General features: G+C 40.3%; 1 protein-coding gene across 5 annotated transcripts in view; it reads right to left on the reverse strand.

The window, feature by feature from the left end:
* ITPRID2 (ITPR interacting domain containing 2) overlaps nucleotides 1–23,549 on the reverse strand; it is a 61,602-nt gene that overhangs the window by 13,627 nt on the left and 24,426 nt on the right. For all 5 annotated transcript variants that reach the window (XM_090045296.1, XM_090045295.1, XM_090045298.1 and 2 more), the window contains 7 exons: nucleotides 21,054–21,126; nucleotides 12,827–12,918; nucleotides 8,166–9,395; nucleotides 4,982–5,062; nucleotides 4,459–4,586; nucleotides 1,977–2,127; nucleotides 285–350 (listed from right to left, as the gene is read on the reverse strand). In XM_090045296.1, the coding sequence (XP_089901422.1) occupies nucleotides 285–350; nucleotides 1,977–2,127; nucleotides 4,459–4,586; nucleotides 4,982–5,062; nucleotides 8,166–9,395; nucleotides 12,827–12,918; nucleotides 21,054–21,126 (1,821 nt within the window). The remainder of the gene's footprint in view (nucleotides 1–284; nucleotides 351–1,976; nucleotides 2,128–4,458; nucleotides 4,587–4,981; nucleotides 5,063–8,165; nucleotides 9,396–12,826; nucleotides 12,919–21,053; nucleotides 21,127–23,549) is intronic.

The raw sequence follows: 23,549 nt of genomic DNA on the forward strand, positions 1-23,549 counted from the left end.
TAACCAAAATAGAAAGAGAGAACTACCACAGCAAACTCATCACATGCTAATAGCTGCTCCTAAACAAGACTTTACCTCCACACATCTCTCCTAAATCACGGGAGAGAGACTAAAAACACTTGTGCATGCAACCTTTGTTCCTGTGAGCAGTGCTACTGTTTTCAATAGCATATAAGCAGCTGCTTGTAGGATCCGGCCTCTAACAAATACGAAATCTAACCAGTTTCCATTAAGAAAGCCTTTGATTATCCTATTTTTAATAGTGTTTAAATAAAATTACTTACTGGTTCAATTACATTCAGTGGAGAAGGGCATGAAAGATTATCAGTGCTCCTGCTGCCATACATACCCTGAAATATTAAGTGGAGTTAGGGCACAGGGGTTCTTTAAAACTATCAAATGTTAATGCATAATATAGTGTGTAGCAACTTCCTGAAGAAGTAAAGCCATAGAAGTCAGAAAGTAAACAAAACTGGCCAGAGAAGTTTATTTTAGTCATTTTAAAAGCTGGCTCCTTTCTATGAATGGATTTAAAAATAAAAAGATATTTATAAAGCTCCAAGTATTTTTAGTCTGGCTTGGGATCACAGTAATTCCATATTTTCTTGTTCTTGCTGTTCAATTTTTTTTCCCTGGCAATCCAGAAAACGATGATTTGGCAGGTGTCTCTGCTGTGCTTGGACACAAGCTTCTGCAAGATCACTGACCAGCATAGAGCAAAAACTGACAATAATTAGGAGATTCTAATCTGTGCTACTTTACTTGTCTTGAGATCGACCTGCAGCAGACACTAAATTAGTTTCTCTTGCTATGGGGATCTTCCAGGGTCACACCCTGGAGACCATTCTCCCAGAGGGGTATGATTCCTCCTTGAAGAAATTGAATGAACACTTGTTATACTTGTAATTTCTACCAAGAGATCAGCAATTCTCCTGCTAGAAAAGTAACACCTGTATGTGGCATTACAAACAGTATGCTGCTGCTGCTGCATGTGATATTCTGGAAAAACAGAATATCATGAGCAATCTTTCGTCTACACTAGCCAGGTTCAATGTTTTGGCCCCATGCTCCAAGATTGGACCCCATGCCACTCTGCACACCGGGATTCGACCCCATGGGCCAGACCTAGTGCATCGGGCTATGGCACACAGGGCTTCCCATGGTAATGTAGGGAGCCCCACTGAATGGATGACATGGTGTGAGGAACCAGATCTGGCCTGCAGGCAGGGGGTTAGTACCTCTGTTCTACCCTACAAATACATACCTTTTTATGCTTCCTTGAACTTCCACAATTTCCTTATTTTTTTTTTTTTTATCTCAGGCCCACACAATTTACAGTATGGTGCAAGAAGAGAAGCAATAAAAGAAGCATCACAGACACAAAGTGAAAGAAACTTAAAGGATGGCAACAGCAAAGACAAAGATGTCCAATCATTTGCACATGGGATGGGTAAGCACTGTGGAGGCAGCACAATCTAGCTCTTTCAGACAGAAACACCTTGGGTTCCCTCTACAGCTACCTCCTTTGACTAGTAAAAAGAGCAGAGGAACTCCAGACAGAATAACATTATAGCCTGGGCTTGCAGTGATAATTCATAGTCATTGCTTTGGAATCTTGGTAGACTCCTTGGGTGGGAATAAAATGATTTTAAAAAAGGAAGAAAATACTGGAAGAGGTATAGAGCTCTGACATCTCCGAGCTAAAATCCTGAGAAAAATCCTGGAATCGCATGTAGTTGAACAACCAATGAAAACAACAAAATGTCACTCCTGATCTACAGAAGACTTGTCACCCAAATTCTACAGATCAGAGTCCAAACACATCAATAAGAATGTTTGGAAGATCTTTAATTGGAGTCTTAATTTCAAAGTTGGCATCTACATAACAGATACATTAGGTTTACTTTAGCACGTAATTCAAGAAATATGCTGCTAAGAGATATCATAAATATAGTAACTTCCAAAACAACACACACCATGAGTGGCTGAGATCGGTAAGGCGAAGACATGTGTAAAGTTCTAAGCTGTTCCTCCAGAGCAAGCAGACGCTCCTCTAACTGTGTTTCTAGCTCCTGCAGCTCCATGCGGACAGATTTTCTTAAACTCTGGAGTTGATCGGCTTCATATCTAAAGGCAAGTGAATTACAAAAGAAACAACATTCCGTTAGCAAAGAGGCATAGTCCATCACGTCCTCTGAAGCACTGCGAGTTAGATGCAGTTGGCACGGAAGGTTCTGCTTGCTTCTCTTTCACAGGAAACCTCCTGCATCCTGAGCAGTAGTGAAGGAAAAGGGAACAAAGGATTCTCATCACTTCAGAAAAATGGAGTTCTGTTTTGAGAGAAAAACCTATCACTTCAATGGGAAAACTAACATCCAGTGCCAAACAAGGAAAATCTTCCAATGAGTTTCCAATTACATTCAATATATTCAAGCATTTGGAGTTTAGACACATCTATATTTATTGTTATGTTATTCATGTTGTTTTTGTTCAATCAGCAATAACAAAATCAATGGCAATAAACAATCTAAGTGCTTTTCTTCTGCATGATTCTTCACAGCACTGGTGGCAACAACAATACAGGCAGATTACTGAGTGTTTTAAACTATTAGTGGCAACTGTGGGTTGAAGCAGCATCTGAATGCTTTCAATTTTTTATATAAATTTATAAATAACAGAAAGAGATCTGTGATAGAAATATTTAATGTAAGAGAAGAAGAAATTTGCAAGTGGCCTCTGATAAAAAAAAAAAATTGTTAAAACCCACAACTATAAAAACGTTCATGGCAAAAGTTTTGCTGGAGGAAAAGATGGATGAGCATAAAGCCATAAGGAGAAAAGTATCACCGAACTGGGGTGGGAAGACATTAGATAGTTTGATAAGAGTTCAGACCTCGGCTTACTCACACTGAGGTCAATGGGTGTTTTGCCTTTGACTTGAGTGGAAGAAGGAGCATCACCTTATAATTTTCACAGCAGCAAATAAGGAAGTACCATATTTACCCAAATATAAGATGGCCCTGAATATAAGATGATCCCCCAATAATTAGATTTTATACATGGAAAATGTATCAATAGGTTTTAAGTTTTCCAGGAACAGAATCTAATTATTGGAGGTTTGCCTTGAATTTGTCCCCCATCCACTGTTACAGCAGGGAAATAAATCTGGGGGAGGGGGAGGTCAAGTGGCCCCTTTGCCCTTGCCCCCCTTTTTTTTTGCAGCCCCTTCCTTACTGTCATACCCTCGTCTCCCTGCACACATGGAAGTAAGAGGCAAATCTGAAAACAATGACTGAAATAAACATGCTTGTAGTAATTTATTTCATCTAGAATGGATGGATTTTACCTTTTTTGAAACTGCTGCAAGTTTTAGCACAGGTATTCCATAAACACACTCTTAAGCAGCACTTTTGTACCTACTTATATATAATAGAAACTATACACATCATCTGTCCATATAGTTCATTGGTCCAGGCCTCAGCAGAGTCAACAGTATTTAAAACCATGGTGACTATTGCCCAGTGCTTCTTGTATTTGTGTGCACTTCAGATACCTCCCACAAAGGACCCATGTGGTAATTAGTCCCTCCACTTATGACAGGAACTGTGTGTTCTGCTTGCGAGCCCTGGGATTCTTAAAAAATATATATGCAGGTGAGGTGCCGGGAAACCTGGTCTGGTTCTGCCTCATGAAGGGTGGGGCCACACCAATTATATGCAACAGGCTGAGAAAAGGGTGATAGAGGGATTCTGGGTGCACAGTTTAGGGCCCACTTGGTGGTGTTTACTAGACATTTAAGACTGGTGAAGAAATAGGAATCACTAGAAAATGTGTACCACTACTCAGCTGTGGTTGTGAAGAGGAAGTCTAAATTCAAAACAGTGGTTCACCATGACTTTAAAAAGAGAGTCAGCTCTGAAGGAGACTGAGCACATTTCACACTACAATACATCTTATCCAGATGGGCTGCACTAACCTATTCTTGTGGTAGGTTCCCATCAGCAACTCGGCCTTTTTGGCACCAACTCGGCCTTTTTGGCACCCAAGAAAAGGGGATGTCAAGGCTGAATCTGGCCCTCCTGGTGTCAACTTGGAGGTCCAGGCCCAGGGCCAGTTCCCTGCAGAAGAAACACCTGCCTGTTTTTTTGTTTTGTTTTTTGCTTTTTAAGGGACACACACACACGGTCCCATCAGTTTGTTTGCCCAATATGTACTATATGTTTTATAGTCATGCTGAGTATTGGCTGTGTTTTCTCAACTTCATAGGTGGTTTTCATTACTGAGCACATGCAGCTTTTGGCAACAGTTTAATGACAGACAATGGATTTAATAACATTTTCTTGTAAGACAAAGAGCTTCCCCCTCCCCACCACTGATTAGGGAAGGTAGAACCTTGTCTTGTATTTACCTAATACAGTATTCTCTTTCTCTAAACATCAACAGTCACAATAATTTTACCTTTCTTCTTCAGTCATGTGCTGATATACTGTTGTTTGCTGACGTAACATAGTCAATTCCAAATCCATCATTTGAGTTCTAAACAAGTTCAGACTGCGTCTCACTACCTGTAGTTCCTGGAAAGTATTCTAAAGAGATATGGACAAGAAAGTGTTAAATGCACAGGTAAATGGGTAGACCCTACAGCAGAAGTGCTCCTACACAGGCACTTGCAGGGCCTCACTGACTTTCACAAAGTCACATCCCAATGGCAGCATGAAGGGAACAGAAATTGGGACTCAAGGCAGCAACCAGTAAAGAATCATTAAGAGATTTGTGATTAATATTCAGGGTGTTATCCTGCAAAAATTCACATGAAGATACTGCCCATTGCTGATGGGAAACTATTCATCTTTTTTTTTTTTTTTTTTTTGAAGTTGGCTCTTCAGAACAGGGCCTGTTTATAGGGTAAACAGCACATTTAGGGCATTACTAAATTGTTACTTGGTGTTTATAAATACATATAAGTATAAATAATACTTACTTCATAAAGAGGTAGAATAGATGATCTCTGAGTACTGTAAGAGGTGGCAGCAGCAAGATCGTGACCTCTCATTGCAGGGTACTAGGAAAAGGGAAAGTATTTGAAATGAAAATGCCAGTAGGACCATGTTAATAAATCAGCCCTCTCAAGATGCCACAGTGACAAGCAGCAGCTCAAAACCCTAATGCAGAAGGGAAGCTGCACTGAGAAGTAAACTAAACCTTGCAGCAACAGGCAAATGCTTCCTTTCTGACAAAATGTATTCTGCTACCGGAACAAGGGGCTCTTCTGGTGTGAAGAGGGACCTCAGCACAATAGAATAATGCCAAGCTATAACTAAAACATGCTTTGTTGCACAGTCAAGGCTCTGTAATATAAAAGCATTGAATCAGAAGTTGAGACATAAGTACAAAACAAAACAAACCAAAACCCCCCCCACAACATTTAGAAGTTGTTGCGATACAGGATATGTGACGAAAGGGTGTTTCGATTCACCCACTTGCATAATGTCTTTGAAAACGTAGCAGTTTCGGTTGCCCTACTAATGTAATATTAAAATACAAGCAACAGCAACCTGTAAATCTGCTTTGCACCCTCATTTTAAAAGACCAAAACTGGTACAGTTTCTGTATCATGATGAAATTGATCTTTGTTCAAATTTCCCTCTTTATAATGCCTGCATCAGAAGATCTTGCTCTAATAGACAGAAAACAAGATTCTTGAGGAATTTCTTTTTGTATGCTGCATCAAGGGACAAAGCACTATATACAGGAAGTATTATGTATTCCCACATGTCACAGCTACAAATTGCAGAGATGGGAGAAAATTTTATTCCTTTAAAACATAAGTAAAACATGGTTTGTTCATGTAATTTCAAAAGAGTTCAAGGAACCAATGACACGTCATGGAAACTCTGAATACATTTCATTTCAAGAGGAACTTAGTTTAAGTACAATAATTTTAAAGTTATTTTTTCTCTCATTTTTCCCCTTCTGCTCATTTGCATTACTCCTCTAAACACACCAATCTTGTGTTTGGAACACATTGGTTGTTTCTAGAACAAGTGACCATGATATAACAAAGAATAATGTCAACTGAAGAATAAAAATGGCAGGTAAAAGCATATAGGACAAAGAGAAGCCCTTCATAGAAACATCTAAGAATGGCTAATAAGTGAAAAAACAGGCTTAGCCGAGTTATGCTTGCTGCAGGATAGCTGCCCTATTTACACTAAGATACTTTATAACTAAATTCTTATTAGTACTCATTTCTATCAGATGACTTGTATTCACACCAGTATCATACAGGCTGCAGAAGCTGTCTCTTCAGCAAGTTAAGTTCATATAGTTAGTTTATTATACACCATCAGATCGTTGTCTATATTACAGTGGAATTCCAATGAGCAGTATCCCTAAACTTCCTCAATGTAGAAAAGTTAGTTTTGTTAACATTCACTCCTAGGCAAAATGGCTACAATTCTGAACAGTCCTCTGGACTTCAAAGGATGTTTACCCTGCCCGCTTCAGTGGAATTAGAAATACCGAACTAACTGAACAGTCTGAGATCCTGGGTAGAGCCCCACACCAATGTAGCTAACCTGCACCTGGAATCCAACCCAGCTCATTCATATCTAGCTGAGATACCTCTGTACTACACAGCACCACATTGTGCTATGTAGACATGCCCAAATACCCAAAAGTATTTGCAGAACTGATCTGTAAAGTTTGACAAGCAACAATTCAAGGAATGGGATACCAGGAAAGGATCACTAACTTCATTATTTCTACTAGTACCCATATAAATCCTAGTCATCTCCTATGAACAGACAAATCAGCATCCCTATCCAAGTCCTGCAACATGACATATGGAGGTAGATGCCTGTCCCTGGGTAAACTTAGTAAAATCACTAGGGTTTCACATAGACATAAGGGTCCTCCCACACACTTCACATTAGGGAGCTAGGTTTCCAACAAGTTGATCTTGCAACTGCTCTGTATGTGCACATACAGGACCCTGTGCCTACTTGAAAGCAGCTTGCGTGACTGGGGCTTAAATTCAACAATATGAAATTACCCATTTAAAAGGATGGCAAGACAGAGATGGTGGCAGAGGAAGGATTTAGATAAGATCAGGTTACTAAAGAGCAAGAGATAAAACACAAGACTTAATAAAGAGTGGGTTTTAAAATGTTAACAAGGTCACTGTCTCAGGCCACACATACACTTCCACCGTGCTATGCCCCAAATGCCACCTTGAAAAACACTCTGCTTGTATGCTCCCACTCACCATGTGCCAATTTCTGAGAAGGAGGCAATGTAGTCACCTTAAAGTGTTCATGAACACAAATCCCTCACTGCTTGTAGGTTTGGTCTGAGGCAAGCTCGCTGACACATGCTCAACACATGCTCAGCTCAGCTTTGAGGCAACTACATTGCTTCTGCTCCAGGAGTTGGCACACGAGGAACAGAAACAAGTGGGAAAGGTGTGGCCACAGCAGTGATTCTGGACACAGCATGGAGGTTGCTGGGCATCTTCTATGCGGTGTGTTCTGGCAGAAGGTCTCCACAGGCGAAAAGACTAAGAAAATAATGGGTTTTCAGGGTCAGCTAATGAAGGTAACAGTGCAGACACAAGGGCAGCATGAAAAAAAGTGTAGAGATGTGTGTGGAAGGGACATGGACTAATGGAGTCACTGAAGCTGGTATTGTTAACAGAGCTGAGGAGTAGGGAACAAAAATAACTAAATAAAAAGATGGTTAAACTGAAGGCAAGAAGGGAGTTACAGAGATCCATGAGGGTAAGGACAGGCAGCTTCAGAAATCAATAACAATAAGCTGAGCAAATTGAAGATGAACAAGCACAGTTTTCAGACTTCCCTCCCCAAGAACATCTAGAAAGTGCAATCAGCACAGGGTCAAGTTTCTTGAGGTAAGCTGGTAAAGGCAAAAATCAAAGGGTGGGTGGAAAGATAACATAATGCTACTTTCTATATCGAAGCTCATGATTAACAACAAATTAACGTGCATAAAATGTCATATTTTTTGTTTATCTTATCCTAAAAACACACTTTACTCAACAACACAAGTAACATTATGGGCACATTTAAGAATGGATTAACATTTCACATTGGCTGCAACAAAAATCTCTTTGTTCCCCCACAGCTCTGAATTTGGTTTCCTCTTACCTGAGAGAGATTCTGGAGAGAGTTTCTGATATCATGCAAGACTCGGCGTAGCTGCATTTCAACAGTAGAGGGTGGATTAATGGCATGTGGCCGAGGACAGTATCCAGCATGCCTTGGAGAATAAGGGCAACCAAAAGGAGAAGCTAATGCACTGCAAGAAGATCCCGAGATACTTGGGACACTGTGTGTGCTGAGTGTTCTCATATGTTCACATAGAGGCCTGTCTTGCCAATCAGAATGAAGAGAGTGGAGAGAACACGTTGACTGAGACATGTGTGCAGGTATGTGCAATGGGCAACTCTGTAGTCTACTGTGACTAGATTCATCCACCAACCTGGTCAGCCCACTTTGGGTAGTTTCCATTTTCATGGATGAAGGGGCAACATGAAATGTGGATTTACATGGAGGTGGATTGTCTTTCATTTTGTTCACCAACTGCTTGTCCTCAGTCATCAGGTCCTCCTCTTCCTCCTCAGGTGTGTACTTATAGGTGAAGGAAGGAGGGCTGCACAAAGTCTCTTTTCCTGGAGACAGCCGGACATTTACTGAGGAAACTACTTTCACTGGATTCAGTAATGCAGCTGGAAGAGACTGGGATCGCCTAAGAGGATAACCTGATTCAGCAACCCGGTGCCTTTGCTTCAAGAGCAGGTCTTTTGACTTGAGCAGGGTGCGCCCAACTCTGGAACCAGATGTGCTGCTGATCTTCATCTGGGCTCTTTGCAAAGCAACATGAACCCTATCCACAGAAGAAGGGGATGAACTGGTGCTTTCAATAGATGCCATTGATTTAAGAATATGGTGAGTTTTGTACTGTGGAAATTCATGTTCACTGCTTTTTTCCAGATCACTCTCATCACTATCTTCTTCTAGAACCTCATATTCCTTTTGTTCAGTAGAAATCTCTTCACTTTCTATACTGAGACCTCTTTGAGCAGAATCTGATGTACAAGACACATTTCTCTCTCTTCTTTGGTTCTGATTAGTTTCACGTTCAAGGTTTGCTTCATCACTTTTTGTTCTGTTTTCAGAAGGTACCTCCAACTTTTGTCCCTCCATTTCAGGGAGAAGCTTTTCATCCTCCTCTTCCTCCTCCTCCTCCTCTAACTCATTGAAATTGTGCAGTTCTTTGGCTACTGGTGTCCTAAGCTCCTCACTGTGCGATGTTACTGTTGTCTCACTGTCACAACTGTCAGCACTACTTCCCATAGCCTGCAAAGAGTCATGAACCTGCAGTAAACAAATTGGAGATAAGAGAGAATCAGTGAAAGGATGAAAACAAATAGTTATTTTTACCTTAATGAAAGCCTTATTTTTACCTTAACTTTTATTAAGACAAACAGCAAGAAAAGTCCATATTTCTGGGAGAAAAGCACCTGAGATTACAGGTACATGAGATAAGTGAGAAACCTGAGTATAAGCTATGTAAATAGTAGAAAGTCAGATGCTCTAGTGGAGAGTAAATTAAATGGGATCATGCATGGAGATACAGCACCAAAAGCTCATTGAAACATGGCTTTAAAATACAATTGTAGCATGTTACAGAACAAGTTAGCAAGGAGCATTTCTATACAGTTCTAACAGTACTTTCACTCCTTGACCTGTTACTGGCAAAAAGAAAAGAAAAATGGAGGCAGACCAGAAAGTGGAACAGCAACGTGATTGTGGGACTTCAGGGACTGTCTTAAAGACTAAAGTAGATATAGATATTTAGGTTAGGAATGAACAAAAAGTAAGCAGGTTGGAAAAACTAGATAACACTTGAATCGGATTTTGTATTCAATCTGATACATACAGATGATAATTGTCTTTGAAATATCTAAGAAAAAAGAAAGAAAGGGGGCATTCATCATGGAGCGAGAGGAATTATTTAGTGCAAGTAGGAGTTATAGGAAAATTTAGGCTAAACCTGTATTTTACAACTGCACATACAGCATACAATTATGTTACACAATGCAGAACCTATGTAACTACTTTAATACATTGCTGTAACAATCAACATCTTTCCCTCTCCCCTTCCACTGTTCACCATTCCCACTTTTGAGTCTTGTTTTAAAACTACATTGTGGCAAATCATATGTTTTCTTATGTACCTGGATAATACCTGGATATGACAGTAGCTTCTAATATTTAATAGGGTACCGAAATGAATATGATAATTCAAACAAATAATGGTAGCTTTCAGAGCTACTCTGAGACTGAGATTTATTAGAATGTGGAATGGTTCCTACGAAGAACCCCACTGGCTGGTCCACTTAAAAAGAGAAACTGGGAAAGGCACTAGGAAAATGTATCATAAAGAACAAATCCGGGGGGGGGGGGGGGGGGGGGGGAGGAGGGAAGGCAGCAGCAAACTTTTCCTGTCTCCAATTTCTATAGCTATAGACCACTGTAAAGATTATATCCATTAGTTCACTACTGCTAGATTATTTATGAAATATGTCAAGCACTAATTCCACTTGTCATTTGCCCTGAAAAGAATTTGCAGCCTTGAGCTTCATGTTCAAAAGTATTCATCTTGTATTGCACAAATCTCCACTAGATAAGTACGGAAGGCTGAAAAAGGGGAATGTTGTTCAAGCCAAGGAAAGTAAATTTGCCCAGAGTTTTTGCATTTCCGAAAATGTTAAAATTCTGGTGAAATACCTCATGTCAACCAATTTAAAATTCACATTTGTGGATCTTTGTATCCATCTAGTATGACCTTATTTACTCACAAGTCATCTACGACAATTCTTAGAACTGTTGGATGGAGAAATCTTCTACATTAGGACAATGGTTCTGGGGGACAAGTACATACACATCTCCCATTTCTCAGTATGCTCTTGTATTTCTTAGCTTAACTGCTTTTTCTTTTCCCTCCTCACATCACATCTCTCAGCACTGCCCCCTCTTTTTCCTCCTCTCTTCTCTACCCTTTATATTCTAATCACATTTTCTCTTTAGAAGCTCTGCTTCCTGCAATCCCTTCATAGCATGTTGTGAATTAAACTTCTACTTACAAAAGCTTGTGCTATACATTTCTGATTTGGTTAGTCTATAAAAGGTACAAAACTACTCTACCTTCTGCCTTACTTCAAACTAACATAGATAACTACTTCTATCTTGTATTTCTGAATAATGTAATAGTATGTTGGTTAAATCATTTAACAGTAGATGGCACTAACTTGCCATACTTTTGGGAAACAACAAACATAATCTATATATTCTTTTACACTTTTTTCAAGTCCACTCCCTGAACTACCAAGTTTTCATTTTCCCTTTACTCTTACAAGTCACCCATCTTTTTCTAAATTGGACAGTTTTTAGTTGGAGTAAAGACAATGAAAGCAAGAGCAGAGAGTCTAAGGCTTCCAGAGCACAACACAGAATTGTCTTGTTCACTGTAAGCTCTCTCTCAATCCATCCATTCAGACAAGCAACACAAAAAGCAGAAAAATGCAGCATTCTATGTTACACACAACTTTCACTAACAGAAACTATCCAGGCCACTGAGAGAAAGAAATTAGTTGCAACTTAGTTTGATTTAGCAGTGTAGAAGAGACCATCACCAGGTTTTGTCATCAGTTTATAAAGAGCGCAGGGGAGTGATTTTATTCTTAGACTCATTCTCTTGTCACAAAAGCATTAACTCTAGTTTAGATTCACTGCTAATAGTCCCGAGTAGAATCAGTTTCTCAAGCTTTAATTTTGTTACAGAACATCATTGTTAGGATACCTTCCATGTGGCAAATTGAAAAAAAAAATATTAAAAAAACTGCAGTGGAGGCTGGATTCCAGCTATACGAGTGGCCATCAAAATCTCTAGTCCAAGTATTGTATATACATCTAAAGCTGTTTTAGTAGCTCACAGGGATACAAACTAGATAATGCACATATTTCTCTACACTTTGGCAACGGAAGAGGAAAGCTACCAAACACTAAATGCAAGGAATAGCAGTATCATAACTTACAGACTGGTATTTGGTCATCAAAAGTCACTGAGAAATTACTGACTAAAAAGATACAGACATCTGCCTCCCTCCCTCAAGAAAAGTAAGACTTGGCCTAAAGTTATTATTTTTGTAAATTCCAGGAGCAATATTATAGGCAATAGTTGACTGAGCCTGAAGAAAGGCAGCCCAGCGCTGGGGGTTTAAACTAATTCATACTGGCTAATTTAACCATGAGTATGTTAATATAAATTTATTTTTACTTTTTGTCAATAATTCAAGCCCTAAGGTAAAGCAAAAAATATGCAAAGAAAATTTGACTGAGAAACAAACAAATAAAAACTGAATTATTGATAAACAATTAACTCCCCCCAAAAATATTTTCATCTTATTTCAAAGCTTAGCACTTTGAAAATTCTTAAAAGGGAATGAACAGAAATTCTAAAGGCTCTGCCAGTGAGAACAGATTTACCAAAAATCAGTGAACAGAAAATACTGAACTTAAAGCTTATTCCAGGGCCCAGATCATTCCGTTTGATAAGATCATCCAGTTTGAAAGTTTTAAAACTTTAATGCAAAGGTCAAAAGGGAGACTGGACAGATCCAGTCCTGCAATGGAAAAATCTTATCAGGATCCAGGTTAATTGTCAAGTGTGAATCAAAACAAAAGGCACTGCTACAATATCACAATAACCAACCACCATTTCCACCACAATACAGGAAACTTACCTGAAGGGGATTAAGTAAAAAACAATCTGTAGAAGGATCTTCAGCAAAACCACTACTATCAGAATGCTGACTGGCTGTTCGTAATAGCTGGTCTGTTAAGAACATTAAAAAGCATACAAGTTAGCTGTAATAAGTTTATGTAGAGACTTTAAAACCAAAATGATGTGATCACATGTAATTATTGCCTTAATTTCTCGCCACATTCACATCACAAAAAAACAGCATAAATATTTCTCAAAAAAATTGCTTTTTGTGATGTGTGGATTCTTTTTAAAATCACACAAAGTAGAAACTCTTACTCCAAAAGTATCCATCTTGTGAATAGCCACCATTTTTTTTTCCATTTCTCTTTCCCGTCTTGCGGGGGGAAAAATGTTATTACTAGCTCTTTGTCTTTTCTAAGTTTCCTTCCCCAAATGTGACACCATTCATGAAGCATCTACTCCTTCCTCTGGTAGTGGCAAAAAGGAGAACATCATTGAACCATGAACCTTTGCCTGTCTCCCAGGCCAAAGTGGTCTTTAGGGAATGGAAGGTATCTAGCAATTGTCCCTGCACACTACACTGTGGATTAGCAAGAAGTCTCATGGGGATCTTGGCCCCATATGGCTCAGCCTTTATAAGTGGTTGGCAGGGCTCTGAAAAATGCCAGAGATACTAGATTTTGGGGAGTTTGCCCTCATGGGTATCAAGATCTTCAGCCCTCTCCTTCCTCTTCATTCTAGCAAGAGTGCTAAAGCAGTGGTTTTCAACTTGTGAGCCACAGACCCCTGAGGGTCTGCATACTATGTCCAAGGAGTCTGCGAAAGACTACTATAATAAAAAGGTATGTGAATACACACACTTACAATTCAAAGAGGTCTGGAACTTCCATTTGAAATTCTTTGGGGTCCACAAATTTAAAAAAAAAAAGTTAAAAACTACTGTGCTAGAGTATGGGACAACTTTAAAAGCCCCAAATCTACTCATAGGAGGACTCATCTGGTGTAAGAACTTAGAAAGTAACCCAGGTAGACTACTGTAATTTAAACAGATCTCTAGATCTCTGCAGCACTGGAAAAAACTAGGAAGGAAAAGAACAAAGATGGCTAAAAGGAACACCACTTCCTACCAAGTGCTATAAAATTGGCATTCCATATCTCAACTATAGCATACAATTTCACTTCATATTGCTTCAGTCATTGAAACTACCATAAGTAGAAGTGTACAGATACATCGGTCCCATATTATATCAGTACCGATATAAGGAAAATGATATTATTGGCAATCTGCTTTTAATGGCTGATAATGTTGCCAATAAACGCCCTGTTCATGTGTGCAGCCGCAGTGCAGCATGCAGGCAGCCAGGAATGCAGTCCGGCAGCGTGGAGAGCAGCGTTCAACTGGTAAATCTGTTGTGGAGGAAGGGGTGGGGGGAAGGGAAGGGCCATGGCAGGGGGCAGATCAAGGCCCCCACAGTGAGAGTGCAAGTGGGGCTGGTGCAGGTGCTGCCCAGCTGGTGCAGGGCAAGGGACAGAGCCACATGGCTTTTCTGGGGGTTGCAAGGTGGGGGGAATCCCACTGATACACACACCCCTGGGAAGCCACGTGGGGCACGTGCCCTTGATCTGTGCATGGGTTGCTGCTGCAGGCTGGGGCTGGGCTCTTCCTCATGGGGGGGCTACAGCCACCCTGAAATTTGCTATAGCCCCTGCTCCCAGCACTGCTGCCACCCACCCTGAGTGCAGCCCAGCCCCCCTGCAGGAAGAACCCACCACTAGCCCTGGCCCGCAGCAGCCACCTGCCCTCACTCTGCACACAGATCTGGGAGGCATACCCCCTGCCGTCCTGGGGTGGGGATAGCGGCAGGAGCTTCCCCCTCTCTCATGCCCCTGGATGAGCTGCTTGTGGCTCTGTCCCACACCCTGCCCTGGCTGAGCAGCACCTGCCTCAGCCCCACTCCCTCCCTCACCACGGGGGCCTCAATCAGCTGCCCCCCCCACCCCTTACTTCCCACCTTGCCCCTTCCCTAACAGCAGACTTGCCAGCCAGATGCTGTTCTCCAAGCTGCTGGGCTGCATATCGGCAACCAGATTGATATCAGCTGATATATCTTGTCAAAAATTGGCCATCAGTATCAGTCCAAAAAATCTCTGTTGGTGCCCCCCTAACCATAAGGATGTAGACAAATAGGAGAAAATGCAGTGGAGGGCAACAAATATAGTGAGGGGGCTGGTGCATCTGACTTCTGAGGAGAGGCTGAGGGAACTGGACTTACTTAGTCTGGAAAGGAAAAGAGTGAAGGGGGGGACTTGACAGCAGCCTTCTCTGTGGTTACAGAGAGGGCGGAGCTAGATTGTTCTCAGTGGTAGCAGAACAAGGAGCAATGGTATCAAGTTGCAGCAAGGGAAGTTTAGGTTAGATACTAGGAAAAATGTTCCCACTAGAAGGGTAGTAAAGTACTGAAACAGGCTACCCAGAGAAGAGGTGGAAGCTCCATCTTTGGAGGTTTTTAAGGCCCAGGTTGCCAAAGCCCTGGCTGGGATAAGACAGTTGGGGCTGGTTCTGCTTTGAGCAGGAGATTGGACTAGATGACTGCCTGAGGTCCCTTCCAACCTTAATTTTCTATGATATTATGATTCTTTATAATCAATTGCAGTTCAAATCTCAACAGTAAAAAACACTGTGAAAGCTACTTCAAAATTGCTGAATTATCCAGAAAAGTACAATATTTTTATATCTACTTGGATGAAAATTTTATTACTGCAGAATAAAAACCCATTTGCATGCATATAAGTTGCATGGACTTAAAACTAGGCAAAATGCCCTTTTTAACTTTTGTATCAAGTATTTCACTTAGTTTGAAGGGAGTGCCTTCAAGTTGTGCTGCTGTTCTGTTATCTTGGTAATCACCATATCCTGCAATGACAAACAGCCTTCTACCTCAGGACAGACAACTCCACCCAAGTCTTATTAAGACAATGGATGTGATTTCAGCTGAAACTGGAGTGGATTGTTATTAAGCCCAGGATACAATTAACACAATTAAAAGGAGAGTTCTCTCAAGTTATCACAAGAACAGACTATGGTGGAAACTACTAGTTCCTATGAAGCAAATGAGAGTCACATCTCCCAACTTCTGTGGCGACTAATAGATTTTACCAACCTTTAAATTAATCTTTCTTCTGAGAGAAAGAAAATTGCCCACAAAAATCAATGACAGGGTGGAGACATTCAAAATATTCCACATAAAGATGTTCACAAATATATGTATGCTGATTTCTTGATTCATAAATATGAAATGAATCAAGAAACAAAATGACTGCCTTTTGCCTGAGTTGATACTTGATATTTCTTTTCCATGTCCCTCAAAACCAATTTCTGTGTATTACAGAGGCTCAGAGGTACAGGTAGGCATCCTAAATAATTTTCCTTTACATTTCTTATTTGTGCTTGTGTTTCAATGTCCCAGCAACTGCGATTACAAGAAACTCCCTTTCTTTTCCTTACTTGCCATTCCTTCCAGTTGTTAGCAATGTCACCTGCACAATGGAACTGTCGGGATGTCTTGAGATTAACCAGGAAGACATGTTTAGCATGCAGGATCTCTCACTCAAATCTCCATCCTTCATGGAACACCCTTTTAATGCCAAAATATCACATACTTTATCTCTACTTTCTTTATGGCTCAAATTCTCAATTGCCATGCTACATATGTATTAACGATACTAAGAAATAGGGCTTTTGGAATCACTTGAGCATTGCAGTTACATGGCTACGGCCAGAGACACTCTAGGTAGCCATGATGCAGGGGGCCAGGGTGGGCTGCTGTCACGACTGTGGTGGTGCGATCAGCCACTTCTGCACAGTGGCTATTTTTCTGTCCCCACCAACAAAGGCTGCACTTGAGGCAGCTGCCTCAGTTTTCCCCCTTAGTTATGCTACTTGTTATGGCTATAGTCCCATGCCAGAGATAATTACCCATCATGCTGGGATGTACAGATGTACATCCTCATAACTGCAAATGGGCTTCTCTTCCAGATTTAAACTCTGCTCCCTATTTGCCACTATTACAGTACACCTGGAGATCACATAGGTTAGGGGAAGCCAGAAGGGACCCACTGAGCTAGATTCAGATCTTGGTTAAAATTAAATAGGAAAGTTTCCATGGAATTGATCTGTGATTATGTAGGGTACCTATAAACCCTTCCTCCACCATAAACCCCACAAAGTCTGCCCTCCACCCCACACCCAGCAGGAAGCCTTGATTTAAACCATTAAAGTATTATAGCATGTAAGTGCAATTTATGATTTCAAAATATTTAGGTAAAAAAGCTCTGAAGCAAAAGGAGAAAAATATACAAGAAGGGTCTATGCCTTACTAAACATATCTGGATTTGATGGCTGCACAGTTTAATAATTAACAAATAGTGGTATAATTAACAGTTATCTACTTCAAATTGTTGGTAACTACTGACCTAGGATTCCTGTCATTCCAAGAGTTCAGTGAAATACCATTCAGATGTTTTGGTATCATCTGATCAAGTTTGTCTCCAATATAAAAAAGGAAAGAGAAGTACTCTGAACTTGTTCATTAATTTCTGGTTATGTTTAGATGTTTGGATTGCCTGCTGCAGTATTTTTCATTGCGGGTACTATTAAAACTTAATCCAACAAGCTTTCTAGAGATCATTGCTATACTAGTATTCACAACTGGGCTGAGAGCTATCCATCTATATCCATCCGGACAGCACCATATTTTATTTTATTGTATTTATCATCAGTATCAGCCCAAAAAATCTCTATTGGTGCACCAATATTTTATTTATTGTATCTATATACAAAAAAAAAAATATGGTGCTGTCCAGATAGATGTAGATAGATAGTTCTCAATCCAACTATGAGTACTAGTATAGCAAGGATCTCTAGAATGCTTATTGGGTTAAGATTTAATAGTACCCACAATGAAAAATACTATATTTGAGCCAAGTTGGAGCAGCCCCAGGCTGGCAGGTTGACCCCCAGGGTCCTCTACCAGCCAGGGCTGCTCCAACCCAGCTCAACATACTGCAGTCCTAAGTAGATGTGTAAACATGGAACCCAGGAGCAAAAAACTCTGGAACAGACTGCTGGAGTTTATTCAGTCATATTAACTGCATGTTTAGATGCACCCAGAAAGCAGCAGACCACTTCTGAAAGTCGAGCACGACTGAGTCACCACAAGCCAGGTATTAAAAACACAAAAACACAGTACTGTACAATGATTTCACAGATTTTGTATTTTACATTCCAAAGGCTGTTCCACCTGAGGTACCTTCTGAATAGATGTTGTGAGATAAACGCAAGTAAACATTAGTTAGCTGGAAAACAAGATTCCTTATTTAAAGCTGCCTTCCATATAACTTTGTAATAGCTTTTTTACAGTGGACATTTAGCAGCTCTTTATGTTTACAGTGTGAAGCAACTGAAGCCTCTCATTCCTCTCTACAGAAACGTATAAGCAAAACACATCTATAGTTGAGGTATGTAATAACAAATGCCAGAATGCCAGCTCTAAACTACTTAAGCACCATTTGTAAGACATAACCTAAAAAGTACATCAAGCTGATCAAGATGATATGGAATACTTTCTGTTCTCGATGAAATATTTAACCAACTAAGTGGTTAATACCAAAACAGTGATTTGCAAGCAACCTTTAAAATAACACACCTGTTGTTTATAAGAAAAAGAGTTTGCTTTAAAATGAAAAAAATTAACACTAACTGATGGCATTGGCAGCTGCAGAACTTAGCACTGTTTAAACATGCTTTAATAGTGTTCAGGCTATTTCAGTGATGAGAAGGAATAAAAACACCAGTTTTTAAACTGAATGCTATGTATTTTATTGTACACCTTAACACTGCCTTACAAACTGCTATAAAAGTCAGAGAAAGCAGCCACAGTTTTGTGGAGGTACACTGCCATTAAACCTCCATTTATATCCTACACATTCATAACATTCTGTACTGAAATCACTACCCTGATCTGGATAGAGAAGCAGCCTTCTAGATAAACGACTACATTTGTGAAGGAAGAGTACATGCAAAATTGTTTGGGTGCTTATATATAAAGGAACTGAAAGAGATCAACATATGAACTACTAACCAAAAATGTCACAAAAAAGAAAAAGAACTCAACCTAGGGAATCCTAGCAAAAGTGAAACTTGTGTTCAGAAGTGAACCCTTTTTGGAAAAATTGGCTACTAAATTTTTGGTGCCCTCCGAAAAAAGCAGACCACTTTACTTCATTTCAAATTGAACACCCCCCCCCCCGCCCCACCAGTCATTAGTAAGGTCTTAAAATGTTGGCTAGAGATCCCATAATTGTTTTTGTTCTTCAGAATTTCCTTGAAACCTATATGGAATAGCCTGGTAACATTTCTAGACTAGGAACAAAATATCTGGACAGGGTCTTCCTATTTTTGTTTGCCTTCATTGTAATACAGCAACTGAACAGACCCCAAAACAAGAAGCCCCAATAATGGTAACTGTTGAACAGGAAACAAATGGGTTAAAGTACTACCATAAAAAACAGTTTTTCAGTTGTAGCTTGTAAGACTGAATGCAGTTCAGATCTGACAATTATTTAATGTTCTAAATTCAGAGGCTCAGATGACTTCCTATGGAAAATTCAGCTCTCTAGCAGTTACCACCCTAACAGAATCAGCAGAGAGCTTAAGGCTTACATGGATGTAAAATTGCTACACAGCACATGCACAGAATTGAGCTGAGGCACATAGGAGGGGAAACATATCATTTATATGGCGTTAATAGTAGTTTTATGACAATATAGAAATGTTTCCTTTACTGAGGCCGTCTAGCACCTTTCATGATCAAGTCCCTGCCCAGCTATACATTTTTTTCCTGGAACATGTGAAGGAGGAAGCAATGAATCCCCCATTTCTCTATGACATGCCTTTCTTTAGAAATAAAAGACAAATTTGTTTGAGGAGAAAAAAAAAAGGCAAGGATTTTTTCCCTTCTCTTCCAGCTGCTAATCCTGTGAATTTCCTTCACTGGGAAAGCTCTGACTGTGACAGTTGTGGCTTGGCAAACAGTGAAGCTTCTTTCCCCTCCCTTCAAAAATGCAAATCACTGCCATACAAATTGCTATGAACTTTTGCCTGAGAACTGTAACCAAGTATCATATGCACATTTGTGTGAGTGCATATGACCCTGAGGAGAAAGCAATCCAGTTGCAAATGCTAGGAGAGAAGCTAGTTAGAGCCAGAACTTCTGTCAACTCTTCCTTTCCTCCCAGAACAGAACCAAAAGTCAATGCAAGTGAGCTTTTGTTTTGAAGAAAACAACACAGGTTGTACATGAAGTTGGCCTTACTAGTCAACCTTTAATCTCAGAAGTCCTTTTTATAGCGTACTCAAACATACTGTACTGAATTGCAATCCTACTGCACTTTCAGGTGACCACCTCATTTATGCAACCTAACATATATGGATACCTTTAATTTTTATTCAAGCAGTTGTGTCTCTTTAGTGCTCTTGTTCAAACATGATTACGTGTCCATGTACAAATTTCACAAGAGCTAAGGACATAAATATCTCAATTCCTCAGAGTCTAGGCTTTCATTAATTACACATGCGTTAGCTGGAGAAGAGACTCCATTTGCCATCTTTGTATGAGGGGCAAATGCAAAAAGAAGTGTAACCAGGTGTCTTGCCCTCTCCTCTCCACTCAAAATATAAAACAACATAGTTCAGAGCAGAAGCATTCACTAGACATGCTATATAATGCAGTGCATAGAGTTTGCATTAGAGGAAAACAGAATTTCCACATGGGGGCAGAGGCGCTGGCTCTTTGTGCAGTCGGCACACAGATGTAGCTGTGGCCTATAGGAGAAACCTGGTTGTACTATACAATTTAGGTTTTAAACAATATAATTTAGTTTAAATGGGCATCTCAAATTACAGGATATGGAGGGGAAAAAGCCATATAACCTGAATTAACATTTCAGTTTCTCTGAACCATCATCAGTGGCACAAAAGTAAAAACATTAATTGAGGTTACAGGGCTGCCTCTCTCCTGTAATTTGAGATGCCACTTTGCAATAACATTCTATGCTTTTAAAAACTTAATTGGAAAGAAGATCTAGCTCTTTTTTGGAGGGTTACTACTTTAGCAGTTTGAAATACGTGAATCAGCACTTCAAGAGGCATTTTCACTGTCTCCATAGAACAGAATTCTACTCACCTTTTCTGGACTTGATCAAAGCCAACTGGTAAGGAGTTGGAATGTGTGGTAATTCCCCCTCTGTGCTTTGAATCTAAAAGGAGAAAAGAGTTGCATATTTATTTATACTAAATGGAATGTCTTTCAGTGCTACAGATTGCTTGAAATGACAGAAGCCATATGCAGTTCTTCAAAGCCAACCAGCTTACAGTGCAGAAAGTTATTCTTCATGCATCAAAATTTGCTCATTTAAATCAGTCACTATAAAAGAATACTGTAAAAGATCCCTGCGATAATCTTCACTGTTCTGAATAATAATGAACTCTGCATCACATTACATTTGTGACAAACATCAAAAAGTCCCCATCCTATGACAATATTAAGAACATAATATTAAGACCAGCAGAGACTCCCTATGCCTGAAGAAGGGTGACTGCACCTGAAAGCTTGCCAAGAACTTTTTTCCAACTACTTGTTAGGGGCTGGAATGGACCTTGTAGATCATTGGGTCCAGTCCCCCTGCACTAAGCAGGAAAAGACAACTGGGGTCAAGTGACCCCAGCAAGGTGACTGTCCAGGCCCCTTTTGAAGATTTCCAAGGTAGGCGACTGCAACACCACTGGAGGGAGTTTATCCCACAATCTGGACACCCTGGCTGTGAAGGAGTTTTCCCTGGAACTGAGCCTGAAGTGGCCTTCTAGGAGTTTGTATCCATTGCTCTTGGTCTTCCCTGGGGTGCCCTGGTGAACAGCTGTTCACTAAATTCTTGATGTACTCCCCTGATGTAGCGGTAAGCTGTTACCAAATCCCCTCTCAGCCTTCTCTTCTGTAAGCTGAAGAGCCCAAGTCCCTCAGCCACTCCTCATATGGCTCGTCTTGCAAGTCCCTGATCATATGGGTGGCTCTTCTCTGGACCCTCTCAAGTTTTTCCACGTCCTTGTTGAAGTGCAGCGTCCAAAACTGGACACAGTGCTCCCGCTGCAGTCTCATCAGTGTGGAGTACAGTGGGAGTACCACTTCCTTAGTTTTGCATAAGATGCAATGGTTAATGCAAGCCAGCATGTTGTTTGCCCTGCCTGTCACAGCATCACACTAACGACTCATGTTCATGCAATGGTCGATCACTACCCCTAGGTCCCTTTCAGCTGCGGGGCAAGTCAAAGTTGGTCTAATAAAAGATATCACATCTACTCAAAGAACCTTGTCTGCCAATATTGAGAACAAGAATTCTAGTTATTCTGAGACACAATCAAAGTTGTATTGTAAAGATATTTTTTACCATGGTTCATTTCATTTCCACTGGCATTCTTTTGTAGCCTTTGGGAAAGGGACTTACTTTCTGTCCTGGCATGCTAGCATCTTACAAGTTGAGTTTGTGAGCATTTTTGGCACTCTGCCCAAAAATGTTGCTAGCCCCTGCTTTAGTCCCTTGCTTATAGATGTACACTGCCATGTTTCATATAATGTAGTGAATTGAGTGGTTAACACATGAAGGGTGTTCTCTCAGATGCTAAGTATTTCTGTGGAGAAGTTCTTAGGAGAAACAGCTCTTCTCAACACTGAATCCATACTTTTCATTTTAAACAAACAGTAATTTCTGGTATTTTCCAATACAAAAAAAAAAAAAAAAAAAAAAAGAAAGTGGTTCTAAATGGGAAACAAAATTATAGAATATAGAAAATTAATCCTATTGCTTAGTACTCGTGCAAAACATGAACTTGTTGTTAAGTAAGCAATTCTCAGATGGCTGTTCAAACAATGAAAAGAATATGTTCAAAATCTCAACAGGAAGGCCTTTGTTTTGTTTGAAAGCCGTAATACATTTTCTCTTTTGTGTGCCACAAAAGATCTATTAGTATGCATGCAAGTCTAGACTGTAAAAATAAAAACCCCACATTGATGTACTGCCTGACTAATTTCAAAATTCCAAAGGAATGCAACTTCAAGCTGCATTTGTAACTAAAGGAAGATAAAAATCAAATCATATACTAATGTTTTTACCCAGGATTAATATTTATGCTATTTTAAAAATTATGTTTGTCCAGAGGATAATATACATTTACATCAATTATGATCTTTGCTACAACAATAACATCACATTTCCTCAGTTGCATTAAGACTTGAGGGCTGCATCCAGATGAACATGGACGTTTGTTTCTCCAGGGACAACTAGCAGCAGGACATCTTGTGCCGCTACTAGTTGTCCTGGGGAAATGCCTGTGTCACACGCCCCCTGGTGCACGGCAGGTTACCCTGGGTGGGGTAGGGGGAGCCTGTGACCAGCACAGTTGATGGCCCAGCAGCTTTACCTGGGATCATGGGGGCCAGGGAAGCTACAGCTGCGTCTTTCCTGCAGCTTGGAGCCTGGCCGATACCTGAAGTGTGGCTCTGGCCAGCCAGGCTCCGGTTTTGGTCAGCACATACTGTTCCTGCGTGCACCACTCCACTTTTTTTTTCCTGCGTGGGCTTTTTAGAGGTCAAAACAAAACAAAACAAAAAACAAAACAAAACCCCTGC

Source organism: Crocodylus siamensis, chromosome 4, assembly GCF_052110815.1.
Source record: "Crocodylus siamensis isolate JL-2025a chromosome 4, ASM5211081v1, whole genome shotgun sequence".
In the NCBI taxonomy this organism is placed as follows: Eukaryota; Metazoa; Chordata; order Crocodylia; family Crocodylidae; genus Crocodylus; species Crocodylus siamensis.